The 15,842-nt window shown below is 43.3% G+C and overlaps 2 protein-coding genes across 2 annotated transcripts in view; both read left to right on the plus strand.

Moving 5' to 3' along the window:
- The window catches only part of lcat (lecithin-cholesterol acyltransferase), a 29,616-nt gene extending 21,027 nt beyond the window's left edge, over positions 1–8,589 (plus strand). The window contains exon 6 of the mRNA XM_048546850.2: positions 6,634–8,589. Within this exon, the coding sequence (XP_048402807.1) occupies positions 6,634–7,178 (545 nt within the window). The 3' untranslated portion in view covers positions 7,179–8,589. The remainder of the gene's footprint in view (positions 1–6,633) is intronic.
- A 6,746-nt stretch (positions 8,590–15,335) lies between these two features.
- The window catches only part of pla2g15 (phospholipase A2, group XV), a 45,715-nt gene continuing 45,208 nt past the window's right edge, over positions 15,336–15,842 (plus strand). The window contains 1 exon segment of the mRNA XM_048547000.2: positions 15,336–15,709. Within this exon segment, the coding sequence (XP_048402957.2) occupies positions 15,574–15,709 (136 nt within the window). The 5' untranslated portion in view covers positions 15,336–15,573.

Below are 15,842 nucleotides of genomic sequence, written 5' to 3' on the forward strand. Positions count from 1 at the left end.
TCAGTCCTACCTAATAATTTTTTTTTGCATCCATCGTTTCTATAGTGTAGAGATTACAGCTGTAGGCAATACTGTAAGTGTAGTCTGACCAGTGTCCTACACAAGTAGAACATTACTTTTCAACTTTTGAATTTTGTACCTGTAGGAATAAATCCCAATGCTTTGATAACGTATTTTGCTGATGAGTGAAGTTACTCATAATTTTTTGTTCAGCTTTATTGCTAGGTTCTTTTGATTTAGGGAAATACATTTGTCACAGTGTGATTCACCTTGCCTTAGTCATGCTCCTTTTATCACTGTAAGTGCTATCACTTTAGTTTGTGGTAGTCATTAATTAAACAAATCCGGAATGTCCAACCGAAATTGTGTATATTTTCAGAGCTGTAAAAAATCAAGCATCCATTACAAAAAAAATAGAATAGCACGGAAGAACTAAAACCACACATTTGCAACCTTGAACTACTGGGTGAGGCAGGATGGTTGTGAATTTTACATTCCCCACTGCATTGGAAATAAATGGAAATATGAGTCAGAATTGGAATTTGTTCAACTCGGTGGTAAAACTGTGATAACAGCTACAAAGTTAAATAACAAGGCTGAACAGATAAATGTAACAGTCCTGTGATTAGTGCTGAGGAAAAAGTACCACAAGCCAAATTGTAGCCTAAATGTCACTGAAGAACAGAAATCCATACAGGAAAAATTTGAAAACTTTTCAAACATATTTTATATTAACACATTAATGCTACTTATATACAGACCAGAGTTTGGGAGAAAGGGAAAGTATTGATCAATAAATGACTGCATGGACATTTCTATCTGAATGTTGTGCACATGGATAACAGAAAGGTAATCTCATCAGGATAGGATTGTGTTACGCATAAGGGGTCCCGCTATGCAAACATGTCTACTGAGAGAAGAGAAACACTTTCAAGAAAACAATTACAATTGCTGGAATACTGAGTATGTCAATCATTGCATGTGTATTAATAGGAGAAAAGATAAATCTTTGCATTATGCCGAGAAACATTACAGGCTAAGTAAGGATATAATATATGAAATAAAGGGAAAAAAAACTATCACAAACCTCAGCAAAAAGATAAAGACCAGCGAACAGATTGTGAATGCTCTAGAGGGCACTAAAGAAGATGCAGCACATCCAGCACAGGCCAAGCAATGCTGCCACTGAAAGAAAGTAAATCAGCAATTTAGAAGCTGAAAGAAGCAAAGGAAACCTATAAGGATGACTGCATTAGATTTCATCTAATGCTTCTGATTAATCTCATGACACCATTCAACAAGATGGTACAGTCAGATCCAAAGGTGATAAATGCTTTGTGACTGTTAGAATCATGACAGCATAAAAAAGAACAACAAGCAAACTTTAAATGTCAGATAGACAACTGAGTGTTTTGTAGAACAGCATAAACTTCACAGACCTGTGCAAATTGGCTTGAGACTGTGACCCAAACTGAAGTCCTTGAAGTTTAAGATTGAGGCTACTAGATAGAATGATAGTCATCCCAAGAGGACAAATGGTTCTGACAGCCCAGTATGAAGAATTGGAGTTACAGATAGTGGACATTAAGCAGAATCCATTCATCCTAGCTGTGTTTTATGTTAACCTGGGTGTTAAACAAAGGGATAAATTGGAGAATTTTGCTTTGATAAAATCTTTAACTTTTCTGATGACTCCCAGAATAGGGGACCTGGTTTCTATCATGCTACCCATATGAGGGATTACAAAACATGTTTGCTTTTCTACCCCATTCAGTTCCTCATTTTGTGAAATAGCCTGGGCCACACAAAAGTCAGATTGGTGCATTTGGAACATGGAAAGAGAGACTAGAAAATAGCGAGTTTTGAGAAGATTTGTAGCTCAGGTTGAGGTTCTGGACGTGAGTTTGCTCGCTGATGTTATGTCCCGCTTTCTATAATAGTTCTATAATAATTCTAATAGAAAGCGGGACATAACACCAGCGCTTCGTCGGAGGCTCACTGATGGTGTTACCTAGAATGGTGACGAAACGTCTGAAAACGAACCTTCCAGCTCAGCGAGCAAACTCACATCCAGACTAGAAAATCACTGGGAAAAAGTGAAATCACAATTAACATTTAACTGTTGTAATCTGAACTGATTTAGATAAACTTAACAGGAATCTTTGCTTTAGGAGAAACACAAATATTTATATATTAAAGGAATATAATTATGGGATTGTTACTTTTGGGAGCGGATTAGTAATTGAATAATGGTTTATAGGTTACCAACTTGGCTGCTACCCTGTAGAACATCATTTAAACTACTTCCGAGTATTGCTGTTTGATAACTGCAACAGAGAGTGATATGTAGCCTCTAGGCCGGTCATCTTCCATCTGGGAAAGAAGATGATGTCAGCTCAGCTACCTGAAAGTTGGTCCCAGATCAAAATGGAGCCTTCAAAAGGGAGAATTACAGAATTAGCACATTGGCGGGTAAGCATCTAACAACTGCATTGGCAAATGCAGGAAAGTCACTCATCTTCCACAATGCAGAGTGAGGAAGGAGTTCATGGTTTCTGGATCTGTGTTTCACAGCATGTGGAGGAAGTAAGGGAGAATCTGGGAGATGTTCCTGCGTTGTGATTGGGGGGGAGGTGGGGGATGATCTGTAGATTATCAGGGCCTGTGGGATAGGTGGGTATGGATAAATAAGAATCTCAGAATGGTTCATGGTCTGTAGACAAGGTGCTGGATCTTAGATCTTAGGAAGCTTAGGATGCGCATGATGTTGAGAACCTGTCCTCTCTAACCACTATCATCCTTTACCTATGGTAATCTTCCCCAGTCTAGAGTGAACTAGATTCAGGTGCTTAAAATCATGAATTTCCATTCATGTCAATTCAACATTTGAGCGAGGTGTGTTAAGGGGATTACTATTACTGACGTCAGATTACATAGGTGTCAGGCTCTGTCTGGTCAAACAAATCAGACAGGCTTCTTTACTTGCTGTGGCTGGTTTGTTCGCTAAGCTGGTTCATTAGTTTGCACACGTTTCATTACCCTGCTTAGCAACACCATTAGTGCAGCCTCTGGTTAAAGTGCCGTTGTGTTTTCCTGCTTGTTGTTTCAACGCTGGAGTCCATTGGAGTTGATTACCTCATTTTTGGTTTTTCTTTGCAGTGGTGTGTATGTAGGGTCTAATTTGCTGTGTTTATTGATGGCCTTCTTGGTGGAGAACCAGGCCTCTAGGAAATCTCATGCTTGTCTCTGACTTATCCTAGGATCTTGACGTTGTCCCAATCAAACCGGAAGTCCTCCTTATCCATGTGAATGGAGATGAATATTGGTCGTGTCTTCGTGTTGACGGTTGGTAACATGTACTCTTGTGGCCACTTTCCTTCCTGTCTGTCCAATGCAATGTTTGTCACAGTCCTGGCATGGAACCTTGTATATTACATTGGTTTTGTCCATAGTGGATCTTTGGTTCTTGCTAGCAGTTGGCGTAGGGTTGATATAGGTTTGTGTGCTACTCCGATGCCCAGTGACCGTAGGACTTGTACACAACTTATAAACAACATTTCACCAGTATCAAATTCATCAGAGAAGAATAAAAGAGCAAACAACTCCCATTGCTGGACATGATGGTAGAACGCAGGGCAAATGGGGAATTTCTGACCAAACTACACAGAAAGGCCACACACACAGATCAAGTCCAAAATTTCTACAGTAACCACCCAAACACCCACAAATGGAATTCGTAAAAACATTATTCAAACAAGCCACAACACACTGCAGAAACCCAGAGCTACGCCAAAATGAAGAAGAATACCCCCACCAAGTATTTAGAGACAATGGCTACCTGAACAGCTGGGTCTGACAATGCCTGTCACGCAAACAACAACAGGAAGATACAGTATGCCCCAAAGCACTTGTCACGTTACCATACATCAAGAATGTATCTGAACTGACTGCAAGACTCCTAAGACCACTGGGCATCAGAGTAGTTCACAAGCCTACATCAACCCTACACCAACCGCTAACAAGAACCAAAGACCCCTTATCCACTATGGACGGAAGTAACATAACATACAAGATCCCATGCAAGGACTGCGACAAACATTACATTGGACAGACAGGAAGGAAACTGGCTACGAGAATACATGAACATCAGTTAGTAACAAAAAAACACAACCAATACTCACTCGTTTCCACACACACAAACAAGAAGAACCATCAGTTCGATTGGGACGGTCAGGGTTCTAGGACAAACCAAACGGAGACAAGCACGGGAATTCCTAGAGGCCTGGTTCTCCACCAAGAAGGCCATCAACAAACACATAGAACCAGACCCTACATACACACCACTGTGAAGAAAAACCGGTAATGAGGTAATCAACTCCAACGGGCTCCAGAGTTTAAATAACAAAACAGCGCTTCATCAGAAGCAGTACTGATGATGGGACCCAGCAGGGTATTGAAATATCTGCAAGCTAATGAACTAGCTCGGTGAGTGAACCAACCACAGCATTCACAACCCAAGCTACAAATTTACTCAAGAACCTTAAAGGCTTCTTTAGTCAGTAAAGAATGACAAGGTATTTACGAATAAAACTTATTCAAACAAACAAGCAAAGATTATTAATAAAAAAAGGTTGAAACTGTACCAAGATAGATATAACTCATATTCTGACATCCCAAAATTAATATGAAGTAAATATGGGAAGCAGCCAAATTAAGGTTGAACACCCACAGAACACGTCAAACAGCAAACATGATTCAAAATGAAATCACAGATTTATTAGCAATCCGCCTCCAGATGTTAGTCACACTGTGAGTCAGTAAATCTCATTAAACCTTCACAAGGGATTGCAACCCCTCATCTTCAACAGTCTGGTCTTAAACTCTCTCAAAGTCTAGTCCGTTAAGGAATGCCTCAACAACTATTTCTGTACTCGAGGTTCATCTTCCTTTCATGACACAACAATCCATTTGATTGCAGAAACTGCATTTCAGCACTTAGTCAGAGGCATAATGGCAGTTTTTCGCCGACAGTCAGCTTTACCAAGCTAGCATTGCCCCAGGTTTGTTTCCTGAGCTCCAATCTTCCGCAAATGCACCAAGAAATTATTTTTTATGGCTTTTGAACTCCAAGTTTCAACTATATTGAACTATTAATGATACATAGTCTGCCTTCACGCCCTGAGGATAACATTTAGCTCCCTACTAACTCCTAGGCTGCTTTCCTGTGTTCTGACTGCACAGAACTATCTGACTTGACTTCTCATTAAGTCCCCAACTTCTACTATTAATTATGCATTCACTGACACCAAAAACACTTTTAGAGTTCACCCTGCACAGTCAGTTGCCCTAAATCACCCACCTCAGCAACACAACAATTCTTTTCTGCATGGACAATGCTTTTGACTCTATCTGCCATCTTCTCATCTGCTCTGGGACTGCTTTCCAGTGACACCCGAACTGTTTTGGGGTGACCTATTGAAAACCTTGCAAAATCCCTCGGCAGTGCTGAATGTAAGTAATATGTTGGGACAGTCAAATACAGCATTCCTTTGGGGCTGTTTGTTCCCGGAGGGTTACAAAGTTCACCAAGGCCCGGCTTTAAATCGCAAATTGCACACAACAAAATGCAGCAGTCCATCAAGATCAAGAGGGCACGTGTATCAATTATGTAAACATTGAGCGAGGTTTGATTTTTTTTGCAGTTGAACATTGACCTTAGGAACAAGTTTACTTGCTCATGTAGTGAGTGTGGATCAAACATGCATTAGGCAAGTGTTCATAGCTGTGGTACTATGACACTGCAACCAAGGTAGATGGAAAAATAAGACATTTGGTAGCGAGATTCTAGAAGTGGACAGCATTATGGAAAATGAAATTCAGAGCAGTAAAGGGAATGGATTAAACAGAATATCCATAAATAAAAAGATTCTCTTTAGTGACATGGGAATATGGTTTTCCTTTGTTGTCCGTTCATTGTAGATTAATATTAAATGAAGCTGACTGTGCTTTAAAGCTGTTAAATTAGTCTAAAATTAATGCATTCATATTCAGGCTAATCATGAATACTGTTTTCAGCTATCATTATCATGTCACTCTGAAAACATTTAGTCCAGACAATGCTACGCAAAGAACTATGAGGCTGAAAAGGCAGGGGAAAACTAAAGACCATCCAGTACCAAAAGTAAACAAATAAGAAGAGGCATGCTTGTGAGTTTCAATCTGTGCTTTCAAAGCTTGTGGGGTTTTTTTTGACACAGACCCCTTGCAAAATAAAAACAGCTAGAATAACTGTTTTTGGCTGAAATCTGAAACAAATGCAGCAGTTGCCGTAGAAACTCAGCAGATCTGGCAGCATCAGTGCAGTGGAAACAGAATTAACGTTTCAAGTCCAGTGACCCTCCTTCAGAATCTCTGAACCTGGGTTCCGAAGAGGGGTGACAGCACCTGAAACGTTAATTCTGCTTTCTCTCCACAGATGCTGCCAGACCTGCTGAGTTTCTACTGCCAACAGGCAACCACAGAAGTCACAGAGGTGATTACCCCGCAACTCCACTGTACAGTATATCTGTGGTCATATAAGAGGAAGGAGATTTCATATTTGTGCTTTTCTTTCTCAAATACTCATTTTTCCAGGGGACAACTATGGTCTCGCTCTTGACCTCATGAAGATACGACAGCAGCAACGGACGACAACAACGAACCCTTGGCTACTTCCTACCAGGCAGGCCTGGCCAGCAGATCATATCTTTGTCTCCACACCAACCTACAATTACACGTACAAAGACTACAGGAAATTCTTCACTGATATAGGATATGAAGATGGCTGGTTCAAGTGGCAATACAGCAAAAGCTTTCTGACTGACCTGCCTCCGCCAGGGGTGGAATTGTATTGTATGTACGGAACAGAAGTCCCAACACCAATGACTTATATCTATAATGAAAGCTTCCCATCGAACCAGCCAGTACAGATTATCTACGGAGTTGGTGACAACACTGTTAATAAGAAAAGCTTGTCTCTTTGTAGACAATGGAAGGACCAGCAAAAGCAGAAAGTTCATGTCATAGAACTTCCTGGCAAACATCATTTTGACACAATTTATGACATTCAAGCTTTAGAGCTCATTCAAGATATATTGCTAGGAAATTATTCCAAACACCCTCTCGATTCCATCAACTAGATGTGTGATTTTCTCAGTGGGTCCGGCAGCATCTGTGAAGAAAAAAATCAGAGTTAACGTTTCGGTTCCGGTGACCCTTCCCCAAAACGTTAACTTTGTTTTTTTCTTCATATATGCTGCCGGACATGCTGAGCATTTTCGGAAACCTCTGTTTTTGTTTCCGATTTACAGCTTCCACAGGGCTTTCGGTTTTTATTTGGTTTTCTCAGCGATTGGGTACCCTGTTTCAGGTACACATTAACTCCAAATTTCCAAACCAGACCTTTAGCCTGCAATGAGCTTCTCTGAGAGGTTCAATGGCTTCTTTACATTGTAATAACTGCATCTGTTGGGAGGTTCACTGCCATTTTCGTGGCTGACATCCAGGAATTCTGAACTTGCAAACTACAAATTATGATTAGACCCACCTAAGCCAGCTTTCACGTTTGTATAAGCAACCCAAGCCCAGAAATCAATATCTTAACAACGCTGAACACAATCATACCCACGTCCTCCCTTATAAAGAGATATTAACCAATTTCAAATCATATCCCAAATTACCAGCTAATTTCAGAGAAAGGCCGCACAAGCAAGTTGAATATTGTTTGCTGATATCTTCAATGGCGATTTACAGAATGCTCTGAAAGTTACAGCGTCAATCAATTGCTTCATTGAGAGAAAAACCTTTCTTTTGCCGTCTATTTTCTTTTAAAATAAAAATTATTGTCATCCTGAAGAGCATGAATGAGCTCTCAGGCAATCTTTGAGTGGGCCAACTATGACTCTGTGTCTTCAGGAGTTAACTGATCCATAATCTGGGACAGCTTTTAGAATTCTTAGAGAAACCACCAGAGGGCACACCTTGAAAAATAATTCCCACAGAGCGTAAACTGACGTCAGTCGTGTGGGGAAAAGGAACTTTAAATATGCAACAACAAAATATTTTTATATGTTTAGTGGTGCATATTAAACCTGTCTGTAGAAAACATTTTAATTGCTACACTTCAATGTAAAACTCAAAACGTAAAAATTGAAGTTGCTTACTTGAAGTTAATTGAGGCTCTAACATCTCCTTTCCCCATTCTAAGTGGTGAAATGTATGCACACCACTGTGTTTTACAAACAGTGGAATTATTTACCATGGATCAATGTTGAAATTGAAAGCTAAAAGAGTTTCTGTAATAGCGAAATCATCCACGAAATGAAACATAATACATCGACCACATGTCATGTTACATAGCTTCTGGGAGTATCAGGTCGCAGAAAAGTGAAAAGGTAAACATCTCATGGGTTAGACATCAGATTTCTCTCATTCTCATTAGTTTATTAGCTGTATCTTGTCCTCCTGTGAAACAATATTTTCCAATATCAATCCTATTGCCCACAGGGCATAACCAGCCCTTCTTAAGTACAAGTGATAATGGGAACTGCAGATGCTGGAGAACCCAAGACAATAAAATGTTATCCTCCGACACTTCCGCCATTTACAATCCGACCCCACCACCCAAGACATTTTTCCATCCCCACCCCTGTCTGCTTTCCGGAGAGACCACTCTCTCCGTGACTCCCTTGTTCGCTCCACACTGCCCTCCAACCCCACCACACCCGGCACCTTCCCCTGCAACCGCAGGAAATGCTACACTTGTCCCCAAACCTCCTCCCTCACCCCCATCCCAGGCCCCAAGATGACATTCCACATTAAGCAGAGGTTCACCTGCACATCTGCCAATGTGGTATACTGCATCCACTGTACCCGGTGCGGCTTTCTCTACATTGGGGAAACCAAGCGGAGGCTTGGGGACCGCTTTGCAGAACACCTCCGCTCAGTTCGCAACAAACAACTGCACCTCCCAGTCGCAAACCATTTCCACACCCCCTCCCATTCTCTTGATGACATGTCCATCATGGGCCTCCTGCACTGCCACAATGATGCCACCCGAAGGTTGCAGGAACAGCAACTCATATTCCGCCTGGGAACCCTGCAGCCATATGGTATCAATGTGGACTTCACCAGTTTCAAAATCTCCCCTTCCCCCACTGCATCCCTAAACCAGCCCAGTTCATCCCCTCCCCCCACTGCACCACACAACCAGCCCAGCTCTTCCCCCCCACCCACTGCATCCCAAAACCAGTCCAAGCTGTCTCTGCCTCCCTAACCGGTTCTTCCTCTCACCCATCCCTTCCTCCCACCCCAAGCCGCACCTCCATCTCCTACCTACTAACCTCATCCCACCTCCTTGACCTGTCCGTCTTCCCTGGACTGACCTATCCCCTCCCTACCTCCCCACCCACACCTTCTCCACCTATCTTCTTTACTCTCCATCTTCGGTCCGCCTCCCCCTCTCTCCCTATTTATTCCAGTTCCCTCCCCCCATCCCCCTCTCTGATGAAGGGTCTAGGCCCGAAACGTCAGCTTTTGTGCTCCTGAGATGCTGCTTGGCCTGCTGTGTTCATCCAGCCTCACATTTTATTATCTTGGAATCTCCAGCATCTGCAGTTCCCATTATCTCTCACAATAAAATGTGAGGCTGGATGAACACAGCAGGCCCAGCAGCATCTCAGGAGCACAAAAGCTGATGTTTCAGGCCTGGACCCTTCATCAGAGAGGGGGATGGGGTGAGGGTTCTGGAATAAATAGGGACAGAGGGGGAGGCGGACTGAAGATGGAGAGAAAAGAAGATACGTGGAGAGGAGAGTATAGGTGGGGAGGTAGGGAGGGGATAGGTCAGTCCAGGGAAGACGGACAGGTCAAGGAGGTGGGATGAGGTTAGTAGGTAGGAGATGGAGGTGCGGCTTGGGGTGGGAGGAAGGGATGGGTGAGAGGAAGAACAGGTTAGGGAGGCAGAGACAGGTTGGACTGGTTTTGGGATGCAGTGGGTGGAGGGGAAGAGCTGGGCTGGTTGTGTGGTGCAGTGGGGGGAGGGGATGAGCTGGGCTGGTTTTGGGATGGGGTGGGGGAAGGGGAGATTTTGAAGCTGGTGAAGTCCACATTGATACCATTGGGCTGCAGGGTTCCCAAGCGGAATGTGAGTTGCTGTTCCTGCAACCTTCGGGTGGTATCATTGTGGCACTGCAGGAGGCCCATGATGGACATGTCATCTAAAGAATGGGAGGGGGAGTGGAAATGGTTTGCGACTGGGAGGTGTAGTTGTTTATTGCAAACCGAGCAGAGGTGTTCTGCAAAGCGGTCCGCAAGCCTCCGCTTGGTTTCCCCAATGTAGAGGAAGCCACACCGGGTACAATGGATACAGTATATCACATTGGTAGATGTGCAGGTGAACCTCTGCTTAATATGGAAAGTCATCTTGGGGCCTGGGATAGGGGTGAGGGAGGAGGTGTGGGGGCAAGTGTAGCATTTCCTGCGGTTGCAGGGGAAGGTGCCAGGTGTGGTGGGGTTGGAGGGCAGTGTGGAGCGAACAAGGGAGTCACGGAGAGAGTGGTCTCTCCGGAAAGCAGGAGGGTGGGTGAGAGGAGGTGTATTCTAGGTAGCTGTGGGAGTTGGTGGGCTTGAAATGGACATCAGTCACAAGCTGGTTGCCTGCAGTGCCACAATGATGCCACCCGAAGGTTGCAGGAACAGCAACTCATATTCCGCTTGGGAACCCTGCAGCCCAATGGTATCAATGTGGACTTCACCAGCTTCAAAATCTCCCCGTCCCCCACCGCATCCCTAAACCAGCCCAGTTCGTCCCCTCCCCCCACTGCACCACACAACCAGCCCAGCTCTTCCCCTCCACCCACTGCATCCCAAAACCAGTCCAACCTGTCTCTGCCTCCCTAACCTGTTCTTCCACTCACCCAACCCTTCCTCCCACCCCAAGCCGCACCTCCATCTCCTACCTACTAACCTCATCCCACCTCCTTGACCTGTCCGTCTTCCCTGGACTGACCTATCCCCTCGCTACCTCCCCACCTATACTCTCCTCTCCACCTATCTTCTTTTCTCTCCATCTTCAGTCCGCCTCTCCCTCTCTCCCTATTTATTCCGGAACCCTCACCCCATCCCCCTCTCTGATGAAGGGCCTAGTCCCGAAACGTCAGCTTTTGTGCTCCTGAGAAGCTGCTGGGCCTGCTGTGTTCATCCAGCCTCACATTTTATTATCTTGTTAAGTACAACTTGACATTCTCACCTGGACAAGCCTCAGGATGACTGTTGTGGAAAATGTCATATTGTTCCAATGGAAGCTGCTTTCTGAGTTGGGGTTTTGACAAACAGTTAGGGTAGAGAATTGCACTATTTCCATTCTGGCTGTGTTATCCCCAATATGGATGCAGAATATGCTGACACCAGTAGAGTTTGTCTCTGCATTATTTCAAAAGGTACATAAATGAAGTTGGGAGGTTTACAAACATCAGTTCTGAGGAAGAGTCACTGGACTCGAAGGGTTAACCCTATTTTCCTCCCACAGATGATGCCAGACCTGCTGAGTTTAGCAATTTCTGTTCTTGTCTCATTATTAATTAAACAGTGGTTTCACTTATTTTTTGCTGAAACTGACTTGAAATTGCCAAATAGCTGGAAACAGATACTTGATAGTGAAATTAAACTGGAGCCTTCCTGGATTTTAGAAATGTTTGCTGTTGGTTGAAGTGGATTTTCTTTATAATACCGATCTTGTGGTATTAGGAAAGAAGGTAGAAGGGGCAAGTTAATTGCTGCTACTGAATTCCTGTACAAAGAGTAAATTTAACACTGGTTATATATACCTGGGGTGGAGTGGAGTGGTTGGTGAGACAATCCTTCCTCAGAATATTTTTCGTTTTAATAGTTCCCTATGTCTCCTGAGACAGTACCTTCCAAATTCAGGACCATTACCATTTACATGGACAGGGATAGCAGATACATGGGAACACCCACATGCAAGTTCCTCCCAAGTCACACAACATCCTGATTTGGAAACATATCGCTGGTCCTTCACTATCACTGAGTCAAAATCCTGGAAACCAGTGTAACAGGTCTACCAACACCAAATGGCCTGCAGTGGTTCAAGAATGCAGCTCACCATCACCTTCACATATGTTATTAGGAATTGGTAATAAATGTTGACCAAGGCAACTACACCCGTGTCCTATGAAAGAATTAAATAAAGACGTTCTTTGGTCTTTCATTAACTATAGTGCAGATGTAGTCTTCATTAACTTAATGGAAATAACTAAACAAAAAGATATTAACTTTGACTGCTGTAGTAATTATCAGTAAACTCTTCATCTTGAACTAGTTGTTTTATATTTATAACACATGCAGTCTTTTTAAATGTGGCTGATGGGTCCCATATCACTTTGGCATAATAAGGAGATCAGACCTTGTAGCAGATACAGAATGGTTTTGACCCTCCAGCGTCACTAGTTGAGTGGTCCATAAATCTGATTCTAAATGGAATAAGCATCTTCGCTCACACTTCCCACATTATATTCTATTGGCCAAGTTTCTGCCTAGTCATTCAAAATATGTATATGAAGTGTCTAATTATTGATCTGAAACCTTCACTCTTTTTCTGTCCACCATTTCTGCCTGCCGACTGAGCTTCTTCACAATTTTCTGAGTCCTTTTCCAGACTTTTCACTTTCCCCAGTATTTTGCTTTATAGGATTGTATTAAATAAGGCAAGAGGACTCTCATATGGATAATGAAAATTAGCATTGATCATTTGGGCCTGTCTCTGAGTTGTATATTCGAAGTAATGCTTCAGTTGAAGTCCTAATTGCTTCCCAGATAGTATACAACTGCAGGCAACACAGAGGGTGAAGGAACTGCTCTAAGGCTGGTGCCCATCTGCAGTGCTGTGTGACATCCCAGGAGAATGTTTTGAACTTCCTCTCTCCCACGATGAGGTCGGCCCTACAACTATCTTCTCAGCTTCTTTCTTGTCAATTACAGGAGGAATGAGCTCACAGGTCGATGAAATGTTGTGTAAGTGGCAATTATACACAGTAAGGAACAGCAGACTACCTTACCATAATGTGCATCAAAGTACTACCTCATCCTATCTTTGCTGCTATTCACACAAGTAAACATGGTCCAGGTATGAATGGCCAGTCATGGACAGAAGCCTTACGCTGATCTGGTATTAGAGGTCGGATATAATTGCACTTAGGAAGACAGAAAGGAAATCAATGAGGATATTTCCAGAATTGAATTCCAGATATTGAACAATTGAGGATGGAGAATAAATGCTGGCCTTGAGAGCAACCTTGCACCCAAAGAATTTTTTTAAAAAATTACAAGTCCTGGGAATGGATGTATTCCACAGGGAACCTCAGTGGCTGCAGCTGAGCTCTTTTATTGGGAGCAACTCCTCTTCAACTGTCAATGAACTAATTCAAGTGCTCCCCCAATTACTGAAACAGTCATGAACCTGACATGGGAACCCAGCCCTGATGTCAGTGATATTACATGTTTGCCTCTTACCATAGTTAGGGACAGTTTCCTCATAAATTTGTTACTGAGTGTATAAGCTTTGATATAAAGATATCCCTCTCAGCCTGGCTTCTACTTTTTTTTAAATCAACTTAGACACGTTATGACACATCTCTGGAAGCAAATGGGACTTGAGCTCAGACCTCCTGGTTCAGAGTTTGGGACATTATCACTACATCACAGCAACCTCCTCAGTCAAGCTTGTACACATAGATTAACATCCAAATCTATCAGGAGCAATATTGAAAATGTACAAAGCTGTTTTCTGCAGAAACTTCCATCAGTTGATGATGAGGCTTGTTCTGTATGAAAAAGTGAATTACTCTTGTCTGTGCATAGTGCCTGTCATAACTTCAGGACATCCCCTAGCACTTTATAGCAAATTGGCACAGCAGTTCAATGGTTAACACTGTTGCCTCGCAGTGCCAGGGACCCGTGTTTGATTCCACCCTTGGGTGACTGTTGTTGTGGAGTTTGCACATTTTCCCCGTGTCTGCGTGGGTTCCCTTTGGGTGCTCCACTTTCCTCCCACAGTCCAAAGATGTGCAGGTTAGGTGGATTGGCCACGATAAATGCACGGTTACGGGGATAAGCTGAGTCTGGGTGGGATGCTCATCATGGTGGATTTGTCGAACTGAATGGCCTGCTTCCAAACTGTAGGGATTCTATGAATTAAATACATTTGAAGTGGCTGCCACTGTTGTAATATAGGGAACATGGCAGCTAATTTATATGGAATGAGCTCCCACAAAAAGCCACGTGATCATGAACAAATCTGGCAGCATCTGAGCAGAGAGAATCAACAGTTAACATTTCTTGTCTAATGTTACTTTTTCTTTTAGCAAATTTACTGATTTGCTCCAACAAGTATTGTGTTTGTTTCAGATTTCCAGCATATGCAGTATTTTGCTTTTACCAAATTCATCTACTCAGGGTTGTGAGAGAAATATTGGCTTAACAGTCTGGGAAGAACAGAGAATTGTCTTTATCTCTTCCGAAGCCAGGACAGCTATTCAGGACAACTTAACACTTAGTGAAAGGGGTGTGTGAAAATTTTAGAGTTACTCAGGAGACAATGCACAATTTAAAAAAAGTAAGACAAAGTACTGTAGATGCTGGAGATCAGAAATTGCTGGAGAAACTCAAGCAGGTCTGGCAGCATCCGTAGATAAGAAACAGTTATCCTATCCAGTCCGGTGACACTTCTTGGGAAGGATCCGGTCCTGTTGTCCTACACCAGCATGGCACTCCCAGAACAACAAAATCAGAAATTGTTGGAGGAATCCGAGATAACAAAAGTGTGGAGCTGGATGAACACAGCAGGCCAAGCAGCATCTCAGGAGCACAAAAGCTATCAGCAGGTCTGGCAGCATCTGTAGAGAGAAAACAGTGACCCTATCTAGATCGCATCCTGTTGTTCTTCACTAGCATATGTGCTGAAAATAAGAAATGCTGATGATCACAGCGGATCAGGCAGCTTCCATGCCCAGCAATTTCTGTTTTGTTTTGCTTCTGATTTACAGCATCCGCCGTTCTGTCGGTTTTTATTTGATATTCCCAGGGACTAGACTGGACTGTGTAGTGGGTAACGTTCATAAAAATGATCATTCCATTGCCTGCATCTCCTTTGTTTCACTTCTTGTTTCTCGATGCCAACGGGCCCAATCCTGCCTCTCTATTGGTTTATTGGGTAAAGGCATACCAACCGAATCCCGAAGGTGGAGTTTTGCATCCGTCTAAGTTGCGATTGGTAGAGCCTGGAGTGTTATTTGCGCTGTGCTATGTGGCTGGGTTGTTGCTTGTTATGGACGGGCAGAGTTACAGAGCGGCTGAAGCGCGCTCCCCTTCATGTATATTTCCCAGTGAAACTCAGTGTTAGTTACACTGTATCCGTGGAGTTGCTACATTGTATTCGCCGCGTTGCATCGCCTCTCGGCGCTCCGGCCAGCTCCTTCTCTCACTATCGCACCTTCCTCCCTGAGTTATGAGAGCTGGGAAATGATTTCCAGAACTGGCCTCTTCACTCTCGCCCTGCTCCTCGCCGCTGCCTGCCCCGGCGCTCCCTCCTTCGCCTGCGACGATAAGCCAACAGCGCCGGCTTGCTTAAAGGCGACCAGACCTCCAGTCGTACTGGGTGAGTTCACGAGCAAAAAAAAAGGCTCGATTTTGTCTAGTTACTTAACGTATTTTGAGGCACGCTATTTATTTGTTTTTAAGGACTCTGTTTCTGTGACCAAGTTTATTATTTAGCTTTAATGCCCGTGGGC

This window comes from Stegostoma tigrinum, chromosome 16 (assembly GCF_030684315.1).
Source record: "Stegostoma tigrinum isolate sSteTig4 chromosome 16, sSteTig4.hap1, whole genome shotgun sequence".
Taxonomy (NCBI): Eukaryota; Metazoa; Chordata; class Chondrichthyes; order Orectolobiformes; family Stegostomatidae; genus Stegostoma; species Stegostoma tigrinum.